Genomic DNA, 22,153 nt, shown 5'->3' on the forward strand with positions numbered 1-22,153 from the left:
GCTCTGTAGGTCCATACAATGCAAGTGAATGGTGACCAGAACTTTGACGCTCCAATTAGCTCATAAAGGCAGCATAAATGTAATCTATACGACTCCAGTGGTTTAATCCATGTCTTCTGAAGCGATATGAAACGTGTGGGTGAGAAAAAACCCAAAAGTTAACTTCTTTTTCACTGTACGTCTTACCATTACAGTCTCTGTTCATAATCATGACTTCATGCTCGATTACAGTTTCTTGTGCTTGATGCATGAGCAGAGCGCTAGGAAGTGTAGTCGAGCTTGAAATCATGACAGAGACTATTTAGCCCAAGATGGACCACTTGAATTCAAATGAATGTTAAACTGTGTCCCACATGACACGCTATACACTGTGCACTCAGACATGTAGTGTATGAAGTGTTGTATCGTCCCAAATGGAACACTTAATGGTTTTTACTACACGGAAGCGTTTAACAGCTGACGGAAGTGATGTTTCAAACGCACCTGATGTGTTGCCGCTAGCTTTAGTGCATTAGCCAACATCAGTTCAACACTTATGTCTCAAACAACGTACATATTCACACAGCTTGTGGTGATGGTAAAACATTCAACTCACATTTGTAAGGTGCTGTATCCACTGAAGTTTCGCCAGCTGCTACATTCTTCATTATTTACAACTCTTTTGTCAGACCAGCAGCGCAGCCAGATAACTCCGCCCCTTCTGCTCTCTACGGCAAGCTGCATGCGCTGAGTGCATGAAGTGTCCAACATTCCACGCTCCATTTTGAAGGTAGAATAGCGCAGAAGTGTGCGGTTTGGGACGCACCTTTCGAAATTGGAACGGCATATATGGCGGATGTAAAATTTAAACAAGTTAAAGAGCCAATCACCTTTTAGATTCAAACATCACCAGTTAGTCAACTCGAGAACACAGGAATACATGCTACATTAGCTGAACCAGCCTTTTTGTTTTTTTTTCTTTTTCTTTTTTTGCATGATCTGAGCTAACGAAGCATAATTGATGATAAAGGTGTTGACTGATTTTACTGCTAATTTGAAATATCCTGTTTTGGAGGGTTCGTTTTTTTACCCATTCAGGTAGATAGGAAAATAGGTATCCATAGAAAATAGCTGCCCGAGAGTGGTCCAAAGATGGCCGCAGAGTGGACTGCCTTGCCTTGAAAAGGGACTTTAATCACAGTCGCCAAGGAGATTGCTAATGTCAAAATTTATTTAGGAAAAAAAGAGTTATATTTTGGTCTGTTCCCATTCAAAATCGATTGGCACTTTTCAGAAGACATTGATTAATCCACTGGAGTCGTATGGATTTCTTTTATGTTTCCTTTATGTGCATTTTGGAGCTTCAAAGTTCTGGTCACCATTCACTTGCATTGTATGGACCAACAGAGCTGAAATATTCTTCTAAAAATCTTCATTTGTGTTCAGCAGAACACAATCTGGGATGGCATGAGGGCAAGTAAAAGAGAGAATTTGGATGAACTTTTCCTTTAATTGCTTCTTATAAGATTCTTATTTGATTCTTGCTTGATTCAATTAGGATTGGTCCCCATATACTATAGAAATTCCATTAGCATTAATTTAGGAGTTATTGCCAAAGGATGTTTATCATTGCATGTTTGATGATGAGATGAAAGGGCTGCATTTTCAATAGTCTGTTGGACTTGAGATGTAAATTATAAATCAGTTTTGCATTTAGGCTCTCCAGGCTCTACTCAGTTTCAGTTTTACAATACATATTGTTCCAAAGCAGCTTTACAGAAAATAGAAAATAAATAAATGGATAAAACAGTGTATTACAAAAAGACCAAAGGTAACAGCGGCAAGAATAAACTCATAGCTCCACTAACTAGCAATGAACTAGCAAAAAAACAAAAAAAGTTCTGAGGAAATCTTTGCATCATCCATCCATAGCCGCTTGTCCTATGTAGGGTCGCGGGTACTGTTGGAGCCTATTCCAGCTGTCTCTGGCTGTGCATAAATACATGTAAATACAAAATATTAACAGATGTAATTTAGCCATATAGTATTAATTATCATATTGAATATTTGTTTAATTATTTATGACACTATTGGAATCTATATGATGTACAGTTCGTTACCCTCCCTGCTGTCTTTGGTTGTTCAAACATTATAAATCATAATAGGTCTGCACTTTCTGTCTTCACTGAAAATGAGACCATGTTTGCCAGAATCTCTCTTTACATAACAGATACCATGTAGATGGTCACCATATACATGTGACATCGCAGTCTTTAGCAATTCAGTGTGTGTAAATAAATGTGGTTGCCCTGAGGAAACAAAAGATGCCCTCTTAGCCTGTGCCCTAGATATAAGGATCCTTCAGTTCTTTCTCATTGTTCTCAGTCTTGTCATTATATAGTCTGCTCTCTTCCTCTGTCAGTTTGTAAGTTAATATGTAATAAGAACAGCAGAGGACTTTGAAATGCTTGAAACAGTTTCATATATGCCCATTTTAATCTGATAATAATGTGAATTGTCATTGTTTGTTCCCCATTTTGCTAGTCTGTCTGTCTGTGTAGTTATCGTTAACAAACAAGAGCAAGGCCTCACCCCATGCAAATAACCAGCAAACAGTGCACCTGCTCACATTCTTTTCCAAGCAGTTGATTTCTTAATTGATGGGTTTTAGAGAGAGAGAGAGAGATTCAGAGGCGTCTTTTGTGCTGAGTGGGGCATCAGGGCAGAGATGCTGATGAAGTACTGCTTGAATTTGTAATTGTAAAATTGCATTTCTGTCCTCACTCACAGCTAAAGGAAAGGAGCCTGAGAGACCAGTAGATGCCAAAGCCAGCAAAGGTAAGGACACTACACTGCTTACTGTGTTTTACTTTGCATGTGTTTACTCCTAACTGGAAATGCACAACATACATAATGCAAAGAGCATTTGTTGGAACCAAGCTGCCAAAACGACTCGTTCTCTACTTCCTCCACATTGTGATGTCACACTGTGGTAGACATTTGCATCTGACCGCCTCCACAACAACACATTAACTTTACATTATCACTTCCGTAGCCCCACCCAGTAGCGATGAGCAGAGAGACGGCAGGTCAGTCAAGAACAGAGAGCCAATCATAACAGTGGGTGTTTACTGTCAAGTCTTAAAGGAGAAGCAGCACCAAAACCGAGTGTTTCTGACAGAGGGTCACAGTGAGGGTGGAAAATGATAATGTCTTACAAATATATGACTGTTTTGTTGTACAAAAAATTTGCTTATATTATAAGTGAACTTCAGGGAACATATTAAAATAATAAAAATGGCATGTCATGACCCCTTTAAACACTACTCACTTGAAACAGGATGGGTTTCATTTAAAAGATTGTAGTCTGGACTTACAATCTGAGCAGCTCTTAACTGCTGCTATTTAAGGTTTGGCAGATGTAGTGTTAAACAGTAATGTGACGATATTACATATTTATGCTGAGTTGAATGAAAAACAATTGACATTGCACTTGCAATCAGTTAATCAAGTACCAATTATTTATGGTAATATTGTTTCATGTCCATTTATGATGATTTATGGTAATCGTGATGAATCGCTATAATAGAGTATAAAACAATATGTTGTGCAACCCTAGATTTGTTGAGACCTGTTTTGGGTACTTCAAAAAAGTCACCTGAGATTTATGGTGGTGTCTAGAATGTAAAAGTGTAGGCCAGATGAATGTGCACAGTTTTAGTTTAAAGGCATCTTTACACACCGAGTTAAGCCTGCTTTGAGCCTGCTCAAAATTCTGTATAAAGACATAAAAGCCTGACTAAATTATGCCTGCTCTGACCCACCTCAGCCCCCAGTATCAAAGGCAGTTCTGATGCTGCTTTGGTTCTGTGTAAATTAAATGCAGCATCAGAGCATATATTTGTCATGACAGAGCATATATTTCATAATTTAGTTTCATATTTACATTCATTTCATATTTCTGTATTCATAAATTAATATTTTAAATATTAATGTCATAACATTATTAATGCATTTGTAACTGCTGTGTAAATGCATTTATGTGTGCTTTGAGCCCCATTAAACACTATTTGTAAATACAACTAACTGCTAGGGCTGGGGAAAAAAATCGATTCTGTTACAAATTGCGATTCTTGAGCCAAACAATTTTAAAATCGTCTCACTGATGAAGAGTGTTTTTAAAAATGTATGTATATATATATATATATATATATATATATATATATATATATATATATATATATATATATGTTTATCTTAATGCTATAATTATTAATAGATAAATATGGGAAGTTATATCTGTGCAGAGTTCCACACAAACAGTTTTCTCTCTGAGAAGTTTTGTCTCTTTAATTCTTTACGTTTAGTCCTTTAATGCACCACTGCTACAGCCATCAAAGCACCGTTTGTTCACTGTGGGACGTCAAAATCCTCTGCTGTGATCAGTGTTCCTGTTATTATGCATAATCCAAAAGTTTATTTGAGAGGTGTTGTGGAGAGTATTTGTCAGAAGTCATTCTGTAGATTCTGTCCGACACTGCTTTATTAAAAAGTTTAGCTGTAAAAAGGCTCATCAAACTGTTGGATGCCGTAAACTACATGTCGCGCCCACGCAATATTTATAATCTAACAGCCAGGGTATTTATGCGCAGTGGTGGGTGAAAAATACTGCTGGACTCAAAGACCCGTGCTTGCGGAAACACGCCTGATTATATTATAAGAAATCCCTGATTTGCTTTTTTTGTTCAGAAGTTAATTTGAGCTTTGGCACTAACGAGCCAAAGACATTATAAGTAGTGTTACGAACATGCTGACGGGGGCCCCCCACATTAATTTTTGCTTAGGGCCCCCAAAAGGCTAGGGTGGGCAATGCTGCATAGGATCTCAGACTATCTCAGGATGCATATGCAAATAACATGCAACGACATTGGGACTACAGGTGAATTGTCATGTGTGTCATAATTCAGTACAGCCCCAGAAATGGTTCTTGAACAAGTTTACTCTTTAGCCTCCATTTGTATGTTGCAAAATTATCATTATGATAATAGTAATAGCCTATGATAATATGTATGTTATATTTTATATTATAAAATAAAATTAGTTGGACAAGTACAAATTATACAGTGCATCCGGAAAGTATTCACAGCGCTTCACTTTTTCCACATGTTGTTATGTTACAGCCTTATTCCAAAATGGATTAAATTCATTATTTTCCTCAAAATTCTACAAACAATACCCCATAATGACAACGTGAAAGAAGTTTGTTTGAAATCTCTGCAAATTTATTAAAAACGAAAAACAATCACATGTTCATAAGTATTCACAGCCTTTGCCATGACACTCAGAATTGAGCTCAGGTGCATCCTGTTTCCACTGATCATCCTTGAGATGTTTCTACAACTTGATTGGAGTCCACCTGTGGTAAATTCAGTTGATTGGACATGATTTGGAAAGGCACACACCTGTCTATATAAGGTCCCACAGATAACAGTGCATGTCAGAGCACAAACCAAGCCATGAAGTCCAAGGAATTGTCTGTAGACCTCCGAGACAGGATTGTATCGAGGCACAGATCTGGGGAAGGGTACAGAAAAATGTCTGCAGCATTGAAGGTCCCAATGAGCACAGTGGCCTCCATCATCCATAAAAGGAAGAAGTCTGGAACCACCAGGACTCTTCCTAGAGCTGGCCACCTGACCAAACTGAGTGATCGGGGGAGAAGGGCCTTAGTCAGGGAGGTGACCGAGAACCCGATGGTCACTCTGACAGAGCTCCAGCATTTCTCTGTGGAAAGAGGAGAACCTTCCAGAAGAACAACCATCTCTGCAGCACTCCATCAATCAGGCCTGTATGGTAGAGTGACCAGACGGAAGCCACTCCTCAGTAAAAGGCACATGACAGCCCGCCTGGAGTTTGCCAAAAGGCACCTGAAGGACTCCCAGACCATGAGAAACAAAATTCTCTGGTCTGATGAAACAAAGATTGAACTCTTTGGCCTGAATGGCAAGCGTCATGTCTGGAGGAAACCAGGCACCGCTCATCACCTGGCCAATACCATCCCTACAGTGAAGCATGGTGGTGGCAGCATCATGCTGTGGGGATGTTTTTCAGCGGAAGGAACTGGGAGACAAGTCAGGATCGAGGGGAAGATGAATGCAGCAATGTACAGAGACATCCTTGATGAAAACCTGCTCCAGAGTACTCTGGACCTCAGACTGGGGCGAAGGTTCATCTTCCTACAGGACAACGACCCTAAGCACACAGCCAAGATAACAAAGGAGTGGCTACGGGACAACTCTGTGAATGTCCTTGAGTGGCCCAGCCAGAGCCCAGACTTGATTGAACATCTCTGGAGAGATCTGAAAATGGCTGTGCACCGAAGCTCCCCATCCAACCTGATGGAGCTTGAGAGGTCCTGCAAAGAAGAATGGGAGAAAGTGCCCAAAAATAGGTGTGCCAAGCTTGTAGCATCATACTCAAAAAAGACATGAGGCTGTAATTGGTGCCAAAGGTGCTTCAACAAAGTATTGAGCAAAGGATGTGAATACTTATGTACACGTGATTTTTTTTTTTTTTTTTTTTTTTAAATAAATTTGCAAAGATTTCAAACAAACTACTTTCACGTTGTCATTATGGGGTATTGAAAATAATGAATTTAATCCATTTTGGAATAAGGCTGTAACATAACAAAATGTGGAAAAAGTGAAGCGTTGTGAATACTTTCCGGATGCACTGTTTATTGTATATATTTATTTGTTGAATACAAATGGACATAATGCAGCCTTATACATGGGTTCCTTTGCACTAACTAGTCGCCTAGCTTAACACACTGACTGGTTGATTGGTAGTTTTGCACATCCCTAACTTTTACCTGCAAATTATATATTACAGAGTGAAAAAATTGTCATTTCAGGCACAAATGTTCTTCAAGAGACATTTCTTTCTGGGAATAAGGAACGTTTTCTTAATTTTTTTTAATGAAGTTTTTATATCAAAACATCAAATTGCAATACTTACAGAATTGTAATATCGCAATACATATCGAATCGGCTAGGAAATATCATTGTAATATCGAATCAGGAGGTCTGTGGCAATTCCCAGCCCCACTAAATGCCACTTCAGATGCTGCTTCTGTGCCACCTTTGCAGTGAAAAGATGGCTTAATTTTAGTTAGTCCTATCATTAACATATGACCAAGACTGTGGGGAATTTACTAGCTCTGAATGAAAGAGGCTTACACTCTACTGTTTATAGTTTGCTTTTTCTTTGAGAGCATTGCACACTGGTCGTATATTTTTTATAACAAGACAGATTTGGCTTAGAGCTATTACACAGTTAAATTCTGCACAGAAATGTTCAAGTAATAATTGTAATTACAGTATATTCCATCAACTCTATTTGATGAACAATATAGACATATATTTAGACAGTTAACTATGTTAAAAATGTAATCATTTCTGATGTTGGAAGTGGAACCCCCCAAAAGCTTTACAAGTTTAGTTTATAGATTTAAATGAATAACTAGCCAGATGGGGAGATTACGGAGTTTATGAGCATTTAGTGGTGAGATTGTGGAAGTTGTAAGAAAATTTCAGTGCACTTCCATTAAATGGATTGATGGATGGATGGATTCATTCATTCATTAATTCATGCATTCATTAATACAGTCATTCAGTTATTCCATGTTGTGGTGCTATAATAATGTTCCTCCTCGGTTTGTTCCTTTCCAGCCCCAGTGTCCCCCCACTCCCCCTCCCTCAGCAGCCGTAATCATCATGCTATCCTGGAAGCGGCAGGGCCCAGCCATGTGGCCATCAATGCTATCTCAGCCAACATGGACTCCTTTGCCCGAGGCCGCACTGCCATCCTCAAAAAACAGCCCAGCCACATGGAGGCAGCACACTTTGGAGACCTAGGTAAACCAACCATGGATTCATACCATTATACACTGATTTCAAATGTACAATAACATATCCCGAAATGGCTTAATTTGTGTTTTAACGTGATTTATTTGTCAACTCTTAAAGATGGTTACTTGATGGAAAAGATGGTAATCTCCATGAACCCTTTGGCCTCAAAGCTACTTTGTTTATTTAAAACTGAAAGAATCCTTGTATCCGGCTGTACAGTTTGCCTTAAACTGATATGGTCTGTTAGGTTTGATTTGGGAAATAAGTGCTCATTAAGGCAGAGCTTGTAGCGGCATTTGATGTATGACTTTAATTTTGTGCTGAGTGTGTTAAACTCAAGGTAAAATTTGATGTTGTGTGCCCAGGATCTCGGGAATCAGGAATTATCACATTTGGAGGGGATTTTGTGAAGGGAGGGAGCTTTCTGGAGTGTTAGGGAGAGTAAGTGAAATGGCTTTTGCAGCGCGCTGGCCTGCTGGATTTGTACAGTATGTGGAGTGCTGTAATCTCTTAATCTTTTTACAGTCGTGTGCAGCCTTCACAATCCAACTTCTCCACAGCAGCCTGACATTTAAATCAAATCAAATCACTTTATTGTCACACAGCCATATACACAAGTGCAATGGTGTGTGAAATTCTTGGGTGCAGTTCCGATCAACATAGCAGTCGTGACAGTGATGAGACATATACCAATTTACAATAACATCAAATTAACACAACACAATTTAAACATCTGTTATACACATAATTACACTCAACAATATACAAATAATAACATACACTGTACAGTATACAATACGCTGTTTTTTTTTTTTTACTATATAGATACACATTATTCAATAAAAATTTAAAATAAAAATATATAAAAAAAAGTATATATATATATATATATATATATATATATATAGAATGTACAGTATTGTTCTGTATTAACATTCAGGCTGTTGGTTGATAGTCAGTTGTTAAGAGAGAACATAATATAATAATAATAATATAATTTATGACAGTCCGGTGTGAGATATAAGAGTAAGGGTAATAAAGTGCAGTGCTGGTGTATTTTGATCGTGGGAGATCAAGAGTTCAGAAGTCTGATTGCTTGGGGAAAGAAGCTTTCATGGAATCGGCTGGTGTGGGTCCTGATGCTGCGATACCGCCTACCTGATGGTAGCAGTGAGAACAGCCCATGGCTCGGGTGGCTGGAGTCTCTGATGATCCTCCGAGCTTTTTTCACACACCGCCTTTTTCCTGGAGGGAGGGAAGCTCACTTCCGATGATGTATCTGGCAGTTCGCACCACCCTTTGCAGTGCTTTGCGGTTGTGGGCGGTGCTATTGCCGTACCAGGCGGAGATACAGCCAGTCAGGATGCTCTCCACAGTGCAGGTGTAGAACCGTGTGAGGATGTGGCGGTTCATTCCAAACTTCCTCAGCCGTCTCAGGAAGAAGAGGCGCTGATGAGCCTTCTTCACAACGACTTCAGTGTGGACGGACCATGTGAGTTCCTCAGTGATGTGGACACCCAGGAACTTGAAGCTGCTGACTCTCTCCACTGGTGCTCCATTGATGGTGATGGGACTGTGTTCTCTGTCTTTTCTTCTGAAGTCCACCACAAGCTCCTTTGTCTTACTGACGTTGAGGGAGAGGTTGTGCTCCTGACACCAGTGTGTCAGAGTGTGCACCTCCTCTCTGTAGGCTGTTTCATCATTGTCAGTGATCAGACCTACCACCGTCGTGTCATCAGCAAACTTAATGATGGCATTGGAGCTATGTGTTGCCACACAGTCATGTGTGTACAAGGAATACAGTAGTGGGCTGAGAACACAGCCCTGCGGGGCTCCAGTGTTGAGGGTTAGTGATGAGGAGATGTTGCTGCCTATTCTAACCACCTGACGTCTGCTTGACAGGAAGTTCAGGATCCAGCTGCACAGTGAGCTGTTTAAGCCCAGAGCCCGGAGTTTCTCATCTAGCTTGGAGGGCACTATGGTGTTGAATGCTGAGCTGTAGTCTACAAACAACATTCTCACATAAGTGTTCTTTTTTTCCAGGTGGGAGAGAGCAGTGTGTATTGTAGATGCAATGGCATCATCAGTGGAGCGGTTGTTGTGGTAAGCAAACTGCAGCGGGTCAAGATTGAGTGGCAGTACAGAGCAGATGTAATCTCTGATTAGTCTCTCAAAACATTTGCTGATGATGGGGGTCAGAGCAACAGGATGCCAGTCATTTAAACAAGTTATTTTTGATTGTTTTGGAACAGGCACAATGGTGGATGTTTTAAAGCATGTGGGGACTACAGACAAAGAGAGGAAAAGGTTGAAAATGTCCGTAAAAACACCAGCCAGCTGGTTCGCGCACGCTCTGATGACGCGGCCCGAAATGCCATCTGGGCCCGCGGCTTTGCGGATATTCACCCGTTGGAAGGATCGGGTTACATCCGCTACAGAGACGGAGAGTGAACTAACCTCTGTAGCTTCAGCCGCGAGAGCTCTCTCCGCGAGGGCGGTGTTATTTCCCTCGAAACGAGCATAAAAAGTATTTAGCTCATCCGGTAGAGAGGCAGCGGTGTTCATGGCGGAGTTTTTATTCCCTTTAAAGTCCGTGATGATGTTAATTCCCTGCCACATGCTTCTAGAGTTGGTGGTGTTAAACTGTCCTTCAATCTTGCTCCTGTACTGGCATTTTGCTGTTTTGATAGTTTTGCGGAGGGCATAACTGGCTTGTTTATGCTCCTCCGCATTCCTGGAATTAAAAGCGGAGGTCCGCACATTAAGTGCCGCGCAAACATCGCTATTGATCCATGGCTTCTGATTCGGATAGATTCGGACAGTTCTGGTCGGAATCACTTCCTCTACGCACGTTCTGATGAAACACATTACGCTATCAGCGTAAAGCTCGATGTCGTCATCAGAGGCGGACCGGAACATCTCCCAGTCCGTGTGATCAAAACAGTCTTGTAGCATAGAGTCTGATTGGTCCGACCAGCACTGGATCGTTCTGAGGGTGGGTGCTTCCTGTTTCAATTTCTGCCTGTAAGCGGGCAGAAGCAGAATGGAAGAGTGGTCCGATTTGCCAAATGGTGGGCGGGGGAGGGATTTGTAGCCATCCCGGAAGGGAGAGTAGCAATGGTACAAAACCCGGTCCCCTCGTGTGTTGAAACTAATGTGCTGGTGATATTTTGGTGCGACTGATTTTAAACTGGCTTTATTAAAGTCCCCGGTCACAATGAACGCGGCCTCAGGGTGCGCGGTTTCCTGCTCACTTATAATCCCATACAGTTCCTTGAGTGCCAGGTCTGTGTCGGCTTGTGGGGGAATGTACACAGCAGTGATAATGACCGCTGTGAATTCCCTCGGTAGCCAGAATGGTCGACACAGAAGCATAAGAAATTCCAGATCAGGAGAACAGAAAGACTTGATGGAATGTACGTTCCTCTGATCACACCAGGATTTGTTGATCATAAACATACACCACCTCCTCTAGTTTTACCTGAGAGGTCTTTCGCTCTGTCCGCTCGGTGCACGGAGAACCCCGCGGGTTCAATGGCTGAGTCTGGAATCTCATGAGACATCCAAGTTTCTATAATGCAGCAGTCCCTCGTCTCTCGTTGGAAAGAGATCCGCGCTTTCAGCTCGCAGAGCTTGTTATCCAGAGACTGAACATTTGCCAGTAGAATAGTGGGTAGCGGGGGTCGATTTGCGCGGCGTCTTACTCTGATGAGAACGCCGGCTCTGTTTCCCCTTTTCCTCCTGCGTTTCCGCGGCCGTGCTGCCCAGACAAAGGGTTCTGCTTGCGTGTTTGTAAACAGTGGGTCGGCATTGAGGAATGTGAAGTTCGCTGAACCAATGTCCAAAAGTGTTTGTCTGTCGTAGACAATAAGGCAGACAACATCCAAGACAAAAAACATAAGAATTGTGAACAAAACAAACAAAACATTGCTATGTTGTGTCGGAGCTCGCAACGCAGCAGCCATACTCGGCGCCATCTTGAGTCCAAAAAAAAAAAAAATGTATGTATGTCTGCTTGCGTGAATTAATGGCTTTTCACACCAAATGCAAACCTTCACCGTGATTTCTCGCTGCGATTTAAATTTTTTATGGAAACAGTGTATTCCTAATGAGCTCTTCATACCTGGAATGAACATTCGCGCCATATTGCCCACCGGCAAAGCACATATTTTTTTACGGTGTGTCGAATATTCACTCCGACCAATAAAATGTGAGCTGTGAATCACATGTCAGGAGCTGCTGCAGTTCCCAAAACCAGCATAACAAGTGGCGTTAAAGCACAGAAAGCTGTTTTGACCACCGACATTAAATGCCGAAGGAACTCTTGAGGAAATCCTGATCAGTAAGGATGTGTTTTACTTGCATCAAATGCCTTAACTGAAACATGATTTTCTCATATGGGTCCTCTTAACATGTAAATGATATTGCTGCATCACTGCCTTGCATCCCCTTTAAAAAGCTCTCTGATCTTCCATGGATTGTCTTCATATATTGCTGCATTTTTTTCCTTTGCATTTAATCTTACGTGAGTTCTCTTATAGCTTATAATATATTATATATCGCGGCATATTTGCCTTTGTATCACCTTTTTTTAATAAACAACTGTACACATCTTAAGTGTTTTTATTCACCAAATATTAAAACAATTAATGCTGTGACTTGCAGTGCACTGTATGTCTTTATCAAAATGCCTTTGTATACCAAAAATGAGGTAGTATCTCCTCAAAATCGTTATTTCTGTGCAATTGTTAATAGTCCTTAACAGCGGAGTCACATGATGCCATGCGAGGTTCGGATGTGTGAATGTCGAGCTTTGTGCACTTTGTTAGTTTTAATACTTTTTATGTCATTAACCGGTGAGATTCCATACACCCTGATCCTTAACTGTTCTAGGAAGTCAATATGTCAAAGAATTCAAAATCCTTAGGCTCTGGAGACATTAAAAGACTCTTACGTGCTCAAGCTGACGTCCCCGAACAGCAGGCTGCGAGCCAGGGAGCCAATTTAGCTGAGAAGTAAAGTCGACGAGAATTGTTGAACGTGTTGGCAATGCTGACGAAGGTCGTTGCTAGCTTGGAGGATCTTGCTGTAATACGTCGATCGATCACTGCCATGGAGATAAAATTCACTGAGGTGGTTACAAGAGTGGAGGATGTCGAAAAAAGGATCGATTATCTGGAGTCATCGGAGAGGGAATTAGCTGCTAATCCGCTAACGACCAAGGTGGATTTAGAGCACGTCTGGGAGAAGCTGGAGGACATGGTGAACCGCATCTGGCAGAATAACGTCCGACTTGTTGGAATTCCTGAGGACGAAGAAGGTCCGGATATGGTGAAAATCCTGGATGGGCTCTTTCCGAGTCTGCTCGACATAACAGGCCATAAGCTGGAAATCGAGCGAGCTCACAGGATTCCGGCTCAGCGATCTGCTGAGGGAGACAGGCCCTGATCAATTCTGGCCAAATTTCTGAGATCATCCGATAAAGATCTCGTGTTACGCGAGGCGAGGTGTAAAGGAAGGCTTTCTTGGAAGGACCACAGCATTTTCTTTTTCCCGGACGTTGCGAATTCGACGAGAGAAACGTGATCGATTCAAGGAATGCAAAAAACTCTTACATCAATGGAAGGTTGCTTTTTCACTGATGTTCCCGGCCAAATTGAGAATAGCTGCTAAGGATGGCCGTGAAGTATTTACATGTCCCCAATGCACTGAGTAAGTTATTTTGTGGTTCTCACGTTGCAGCCAAGTGGACCGACTCACTGAACATCCACTTGATCGTCCGAGGAAGCTGAGCACCTTTTTTGTTTCTTTTTGTGCTGGTTCCGCCTAGCGGCTTAAGTTTGTTTTGTGTAGCAGCACTCCTTTGGGACAGTGTTGCAGATGAATCTGCACGTTCTTTGTGTTTATTCCTCCTATTGGTTAGAGTTTGTTTTGTGGAATATTTCTTGCAGGACATTGGAGTGATTGGGTCATTTGTTGCACTCATGTAGCAGTCGAATGGTCCGACTCCCTGAACATTCGTTTGACTGTCTGAGGAAACTGAACGGAATTTTTTTAAATTATATTTTGTGCTGGTTCCGCTAGCGGCTGGAGTTTGTTTTGTGGAGGAACACAACTTCGGGACAGTTATATGGATGAATCTACACGTTTTTTGTGTTTATTCCACCTATTGGCTGGAGTTTGTTTTATAGATTATCTTCTGTTGTGTAATTCTGTCTCACAAAAGTTGTATAGAAACACTGGACTTGAGCAATCCGATGGCAAAGTTGTCGCGGGGGCACTCGTAGGCGTACATGGACTGTTTGAGTTTAGAGGGATGGGGTTAATGCGCACGTTTTTCTTTTTTCTGTTTGTTTGGTTCAGGGGGAAGTTTGGGGTTTCATTGTTGTACTAATGTTGGAATGTGGTCATTATAATTTTATTTTTGACACGATCAAATTTTTCTAAAATGTAAAAATGTCAGATGTTAGTATGAGTGGATTATCTCTCTCCATGTGGAATGTGAATGGCTTGGGGCACCCCATAAAAAGAAGGAAAGTTAATTTCTCTTCTTAAAGGTAAGAAATATGATATAGTGTTTCTTCAAGAAACGTATCTTTCCCCGCAGGAAGCTGAAAATTTGGGAAGAAATGGGGTGGACATGTTTTCTTTACTGCTGGCTCAAGTAAGAGCAGGGGAGTCATTATATTGATTAATAAACATCTACAATTCAAATGTCTCAAACAGATTAAAGATAAATTAGGGAGAGTCATTATTGTTTTAGCAGGAATTCAGGGGCAAAGTTTGATTTTGGCTAATATTTACTCACCTAATGCTGATGATCAGGGCTTTTTTTTATAGATCTTGAAGGGATGTTGCAAACGGCTGGCACCCCTCATGATATAATATTGGGAGGAGACTTTAATCTGTTGATGGACTCAGTCCTTGGTCATAGTGAAGCAAAAGTGTGTAAGCTCCCTAGAGCAACACTGACGCTTCACAGGATGTGTAAAAATCATGGTCTTACAGATATTTGGAGACTTTTGAACCCATATGGTAGGGACTATAAATTTTTTTCATCAGTTCTTAAGATTTATTCTAGAATAGATTTTTTTTATTTTTTATATCTAAGTCCCACATTGATTGTTGATTGCTCAATTGGAAAGACCTTAGTCTCAGATCACACCCTGGTGAGTTTAGAGGTGTTGCCACACGGAGAAAAAGAAATCATATAGTTGGCGCTTTAATGTATCCCTTTTGCAAAATCCTGAATTCCAACAAATGTTAAAGGCTGAACTCAATGTTTCTATGGAGACCAACTGGTCCTCAGTATCTGTGGGCATGGCTTGGGAGGCACTTAAGGCGGTTCTTAGGGGTCGGATCATACAGTATGCCTCATTCATCAAAAAATCCAAAGCACGAGAACTCATGGAGTTGGAAGGGAATATTAAAAGTGCTGAGGCAGAGCTGAAGTGTCGAATGTTGCCTGATGGCCTCAGAGAATTGACCCGATTGAAATACAAATATAAAACTATTTTGTCGCGGAAGGTGGAGTTTTGGCTGTTCAGAGCAAGACAGTCATACTTTGAGTCAGAGGACAAAGCAGGGAAGCTTTTGGCTAGATATATAAAGCAGAGAGAGTCTTTTTCTACCATTCCCTCAGTGAAATCTGCTGGTGGTAAAATATATATCTCGGCCATTGATATTAATAATGCTTTTAAAGAATTCTGTCTTGATCTCTATAGTTCCACGTCTTCGTCTACTGATGAAGATATTAGAAACTTTGTGGAACCATTAGAACTCCCTAAACTAACGACTGAGCAAAAAAATTATCTTGATTCTGAGATGACCTTGGAGGAGCTTGGCGAGGTACTTAGGCCTTGCCTAAAGGCAAGGCTCCGAGGCCAGATGACTTTGCCGTGGAATTTTTTAGATTTTATGCTACAGAACTGGCTCCACTTTTGTTAGAAGTTTAAACAGAATCATTAAAGAATGGAAAGCTTTTGCCAACCATGGCACAAGCCCGGATCAGTCTGATTCTTAAAAAGGACAAAGATCCAAGCGAGTGTAAGAGTTACCATCCAATTTCCCTGATCCAGCTAGACGTTAAAATATTATCAAAGATTTTGGGTAACCGATTAAATAAAGTTATGACATCTCTTATACATATAGATCAGGTGGGGTTTATTCGGGGCCGCAGCTCCTGATAACATTAGGCGTTTCATCAATATTATGTGGTCAGTGGCGAATGATCAGACTCCGGTCACTGCCATCTCACTTGACGCCGACAAGGCATTTGATATGGTAGAATGGGATTATCTTTTTAAGATTTTGGAAATATACAGGTTCGGGAATACTTTTATTGGATGGATTAATTTGCTTTATAGACACCCGGTAGCAGAGGTACAAACAAATAGATTAATTTCAGATTACTTTACTCTGGATAGGGGCACCCGGCAGGGTTGCCCTCGTTCCCCATTATTGTTCTGTCTTGCCCTGGAACCATTAGCAGCTGTGATAAGAAAGGAAGTTGATTTTCCAGGGGTGGTGGTGGGAGGTATAGCGCATAAACTTTTGCTTTACGCAGATGATATTTTATTATTCGTCTCCAACCCCACTAGATTTATGCCTTGCATCCACAGAATTATTAATTCCTTTTCTAAGTTCTCAGGATACAGAGTCAATTGGTCTAAATCCGAAGCTTTGGCTCTGACAGCGTACTGCCCAGTAACTGCTTTTCAGCCGGGCGCCTTCCAGTGGCTCAATCAGGGCATTAAGTATTTGGGTATTTTATTCCCAGCAAATTTGTGTGATTTAGTTACAGTTAATTTTGACCCTTTAATAAAAAGGTTTTCGAGCAATGTGGGCAGGTGGGCATCATTACATTTATCTATGATTGGAAAGGTTAATGTTATTAAAATGAATTGTATTCCAAAATTTAACTACCTGCTACAATCTCTCCCTGTAGATCTCCCATCTCTCTTATTTCAAGCAATTTGATAGCATAGCAAAGTCCTTCATTTGGAATGGTAAGCGTCCCAGATTACATTTCAATAAGTTACATAGGCCGGTTGACAAAGGTGGGCTAGGCCTACCCAAGATTTTGTTTTATTATTATGCATTCGGTCTCAGACATTTGGCTCATTAGTCGCTTTCACCTGAGAGAGACCCTCCCTGGTTTTGTATTGAACAGGAAGTTCTTGCCCCTATTTTGCCATTGCAAAGCCTTTCTATTAAACTTAAGAGAAGTTAAGTTACGTCCCATTATCTCGCATTTGTACGCGGTATAGACAAAAGTGTCCAGAGTGTTTAATTCGGACATTTATTTAAATGATGCCTCGAGCATATGGCTGAACCCAAAATTATGTATTAATAACTCCCCTTTCTGCTGGTCAGAGTGGATTGTGAGGGGGGTTAATACACAATATGACCTATATGAGAGTGGAGTGTTGAGATCCTTTGAAAATATGGTTCAGCATTTTAGGATTCCCAGATCTCAGTTCTTTAGGTATTTACAGCTGCGCCACCTGCTCTGTACTGTTTTTGGGAGTAGTTTACACCCCCCTAAAGCAGCAGATACTCTGGAAGTGGTGATCACTGCTTTTGGAAAAGGTCATGAGGCATGAGTGTATTACTCTCTGTTAATTTATAATGTTCAGGGGGAGGGGTTTAATGTATATAATTTGATTCCGTATTTTTTGTTGTGTTTGTTTTATGAATGGAATCAATAAAATTTTTTAATAACAAATAGTCCTTAACAGCTGCCATTGGCCAGTATTAAAGTATCTAATAATGTGTCAGACTGAAGATGGTTTTGTTGGTTGAGGTGTTGTATTTCTTGCATTATATAGACTCTTTGAGCATTTAAATGCAGTCATGTTTAATTAGTAACATGTTTTCAGCAAATTTAGATACACATGCAATAACAAACAATCATAGTATAGTTCAAATGACAGCATCTGTTACAACAGTCATTATACAGTTGAAGTCAGAAGTTTACATACATTTAGGTCGAAGTCATTAAAACTCATTTTTTTAACCACTCCACAAATTTAATATTAGCAAACTATAGTTTTGGCAAGTCGTTTAGGACATCTACTTTGTGCATGACATGAGTAATTTTTCCAACAATTGTTTACAAACAGATTGTTTCACTTTTAATTGACTATATCACAATTCCAGTGGGTCAGAGGTTTACATACACCAAGTTAACTGTGCCTTTAAGCAGCTTGGAAAATTCCAGAAAATTATGTCAGGCCTTTAGGCAATTAGCTTCTGATAGGAGGTGTACTGACTTGGAGGTGTACCTGTGGATGTATTTTAAGGCCTACCTTAAAACTCAGTGCCCCTTTGCTTGACATCTTTGGAAAATCAAAATAAATCAGCCAATACCTCAGAAAAACAATTGTGGACCTCCACAAATCTGGTTCATCCTTGGGAGCAATTTCCAAATGACCATGGTACCATGTTCATCTGTACAAACAATAGTATGCAAGTATAAACACCATGGGACCACTCAGGAAGGAGACACATTCTGTCTCCTAGAGATTAATGTAGTTTGGTGTGAAAAGTTCAAATCAATCCCAGAATAACAGTAGAGGACCTTGTGAATATACTGGAGGAAACAGGTAGACAAGTATCTATATCCACAGTAAAACGAGTCCTATATCAACATAACCTGAAAGGCTGCTCAGCATGGAAGAAGCTACTGCTCCAAAACCGCCATAAAAAACCTGACTACAGTTTGCAAGTGCACATGGGTGAAAAAGATCTTACTTTTTGGAGAAATGTCCTGTGGTCTAATGAAACAAAAATTTAACTGTTTGGCCATAATGACCATCGTTATGTTTGGAGGAAAAAGGGTGAGGCTTGCAAGCCGATGAACACCATCCCAACCGTGAAGCATGGGGGTGGCAGCATCATGTTGTGGGGGTGCTTTGCTGCAGGAGGGACTGGTGCACTTCATAAAATAGATGGCATCATGAGGAAGGAAAATGATGTGGATATATTGAAGCAACATCTCTAGACATCAGCCAGGAAGTTAAAGCTCGGTCGCAAATGGGTCTTCCAAATGGACAATGACCCCAAGCATACCTCCAAAGTTGTGGCAAAATGGCTTAAGGACAACAAAGTCAAGGTACTGGAGTGGCCATCACAAAGCCCTGACCTCAGTCCGATAGAAAATTTGTGGGCAGAACTGAAAAAGCGTGTGCGAGTAAGAAGGCCTACAAACCTGACTCATTTACACCAGTTCTGTCTTGAGGAATGGGCCAAAATTCCAGCAACTTATTGTGAGAAGCCTGTGGAAGGCTACCCAAAACATTTGACCCAAGTTAAACAATTTAAAGGCAATGCTACCAAATACTAACAAAGTGTATGTAAACTTATAACCCACTGGGAATGTGATGAAATAAATACATTTCTTTCACATTCTTAAAATAGTGATCCTAACTGACCTAAGACAGGGAAAGTTTTCTACGATTAAATGTCAGGAATTGTGAAAAACATGGTTTAAACGTATTTGGCTAAGGTGTAATATTTTAACTCCTTGATTCAATGACGGTTACAGAAATGCAATATAACATTTGTGTTGACAAACCAGTGTTGCAGTGTTGACCCTGAGGGAATGCTGCAAGGTGACTCAATGTGTGAATCCCTGTGTTAAGTTCACTTCCTAGTAAATGGATTAAACAAACCGTCCTCTGGTGTTCTGTCATGTTGAAAGAGGAAGGTATGGCCTTCTGAAGCATTCAAAGTGGGTCACGGCTCTATTATAAGATTTTTATAAGAACAATGCCTGTGCCACTGCTATATATTAGAAGACTGGGTATAATCTGGACAGATGCCAGCCAGATCATGTGTTTGAATGAGGTAATAAAGGTGTTCTGTGTTGTAAAGGCATTGCTAGTTAGTGGTGCATTTGAACTTATTTTTTCTTTGAAATTAGGTCAAATCATAATATGCTGCGTAAACACAGTACTTCACATACCATTTCTAAGGTGATGAAATCAGCTGAATATGCTTTCCCAATGAAGAAAACATTAATTTTCTTTTTTGTGAAACGCTCCAACACTGTTTTCATTGAGCCCGCTTCATCTCTGACGTGTGGTTCTGTGATTTGGATAAGACGTGACATGCAGCGCTTGAGCTTCCTCTAGCGACGGGTGACTGTATAGACAGCCTTATCAACGTCTGCTGGCATGATTTCTGAATGCATTCATCCTGAAATTATTAACTGACGATCGATAAGCTTAATCGATCAAAATTGTTTTAGGACAATTAATCGATTTTTCTATTAATCATCAACATCCCTAATTACTATTTGTCATGCTTGGGGTTCAGTCATTTGAACAAACCCTTAATGCTGTCATCATGTCCTAAACAGACACGATGTGTTAACATTCCTACTCTCTGTGACCTGAAGAAAATTTCATAAAAATATCAAAAGATCTGTTTTTTTTTTTTTTTTTTTTTTCATATGTTGGTTACGCCACCTGACTTTGATTAGGTGGACAAAAGTTTTTCAAATACTAATTATATTTTAAAACAACAGTTTTTTCACTGTTTATTTTTAAGAACTTATAATAAAAAATTATAACAAACTACTTATGCCAACATTTATTTTTTTAAGAATTGCAGATTTGAATGACTTTTATTTTTTACTGTCTCCAGACAGTTTCACCACAGACATTTTTGACTTTAAGTCTCAGAAAAAAAATAAAAATAAAATAACTTAGAACTCAGATTTTTCAAACACGTTCATCAAGTTATGGCTTTGTATAAATTGCGTTTTTAATGCCTTTTTGAATAACTTAATAGATCCCAATTAAAATAAAATGGGTGTCACGTCATTGATCCATATTTAAGAGTCTCTGACTTTGAGGTAAATGCATTTTGAGTACCAGTGTCATTTAAAAAGTGTGTGTGTGTTTCAGGTCGCTCCAGTGTCAACTACCAGGCTCAAGAGACTCGCTCTCGGCTTTCTAAAACAGTAGACCAGATCTTGCGGGACAATGTGGCCATGCCCTATTTCATACAGTTCATGGAGACCCGCTCGGCTGAGCACCTGGTGCGCTTCTGGCTTGAGGCTGAGAGCTTTCGTTCTACCAGCTGGTCTCGGGTCAGAGCGCACAGCCTCAACTCGGTCAAGCACAGCACCTTGGCTGAGCCCACCTCTGCTCTGGGATCACCCGATTCCCCGGACTCCCCCTACGACCACAGCAGGCCCTCAACTCTGGACGAGGGAGACGGCGAGAACCGTTTTTCATCCCAGAACTCTTCCAGACCTCACACCCCCAGCCCTCAGGACTCTAACTCCTTTACCAGGGCTCTGATTAGCCACCGGAAATCTGTTAGCTCCGATGGGGCGGCTAGGCCTGGTACGCCCCAGCTACAGCCCACTCTAAGATCAGAAACTCCCACCAGACAGCCCTCCTCCAGGACAGGCACTCCAGTTAAAGGCCAGTCTACTGGTGGCCTCCGTGAGCTCTCTGATAAGCTTATGAAAAGTAAGTGCAAACCAAAACTGCATTGATAAGGTTTTGTTTAATTTAGTCCTTCTTCTTAAAGCCGAAGTGTAACTTTTCGGTGTTCAAATACCACCTCCTATCCCAACTTAATCCGTAGATAAAACTATAACTGTAAGCCATTCATAGGTTAATTTTCTCGAAAACTGTAAACTCTCTGTGGGCCCATCCAGGCAGAAACAGCAACTTCGACTCAACCAATGGTGAGTTGGGGGGCGGGACTATCTGTTGTTCGATCAAACGCAGATGTGGATGTATTTGCAAATTTGTTTGAAAACAATGTAATATTTGCAATTCCCTTTGGTGATGCTGGTAAGAAATTACAAACTTAAGATGTAAACAGCATTCCTCTTTATACATAAGAGCATTCTGTACTTAACTCTGATTAGTTTTTCATGGTTAGTGGCCATCTACCATTATACGTGTTAGGCAACATGTTCCTTTGATATCAGACATTGACTTGTAATTTCTTATGGGACATTGGCTTTATTGAGAAGCCTCCATCAATGATCCCATTTAGCATCTTGGTAGTGGATTGTATTGAACAGAATAGTCTGCATACCCTATAAAGTCATGAGTTGAGTAGTCATTAATGGGTAATACAAAGAAGTTCCAGGCTGTTAAAGCAGTGAATGGAAAGAGTCAGTTGAGCTGAAAGACATCAGATCAGCTTAGAGGGAGAATCAGATACTGCACCGAGAGCTTTCAGTGTCTTAAAGGGAAAACCAGTCTTTGTCCACTTCATTGCATTTTATAAGA

General features: G+C 40.6%; 1 protein-coding gene across 2 annotated transcripts in view; it reads left to right on the forward strand.

Annotated features, from left to right (window-relative positions):
* The window catches only part of LOC127431842 (A-kinase anchor protein 10, mitochondrial-like), a 41,863-nt gene that overhangs the window by 932 nt on the left and 18,778 nt on the right, over window positions 1-22,153 (forward strand). For both annotated transcript variants that reach the window (XM_051682450.1, XM_051682441.1), the window contains exons 2-4: window positions 2,770-2,817; window positions 7,710-7,895; window positions 20,804-21,376. In XM_051682450.1, coding sequence (XP_051538410.1) covers window positions 2,770-2,817; window positions 7,710-7,895; window positions 20,804-21,376 — 807 coding nt within the window. The remainder of the gene's footprint in view (window positions 1-2,769; window positions 2,818-7,709; window positions 7,896-20,803; window positions 21,377-22,153) is intronic.

Source organism: Myxocyprinus asiaticus, chromosome 4 (genome assembly GCF_019703515.2).
Source record: "Myxocyprinus asiaticus isolate MX2 ecotype Aquarium Trade chromosome 4, UBuf_Myxa_2, whole genome shotgun sequence".
Taxonomy (NCBI): domain Eukaryota; kingdom Metazoa; phylum Chordata; class Actinopteri; order Cypriniformes; family Catostomidae; genus Myxocyprinus; species Myxocyprinus asiaticus.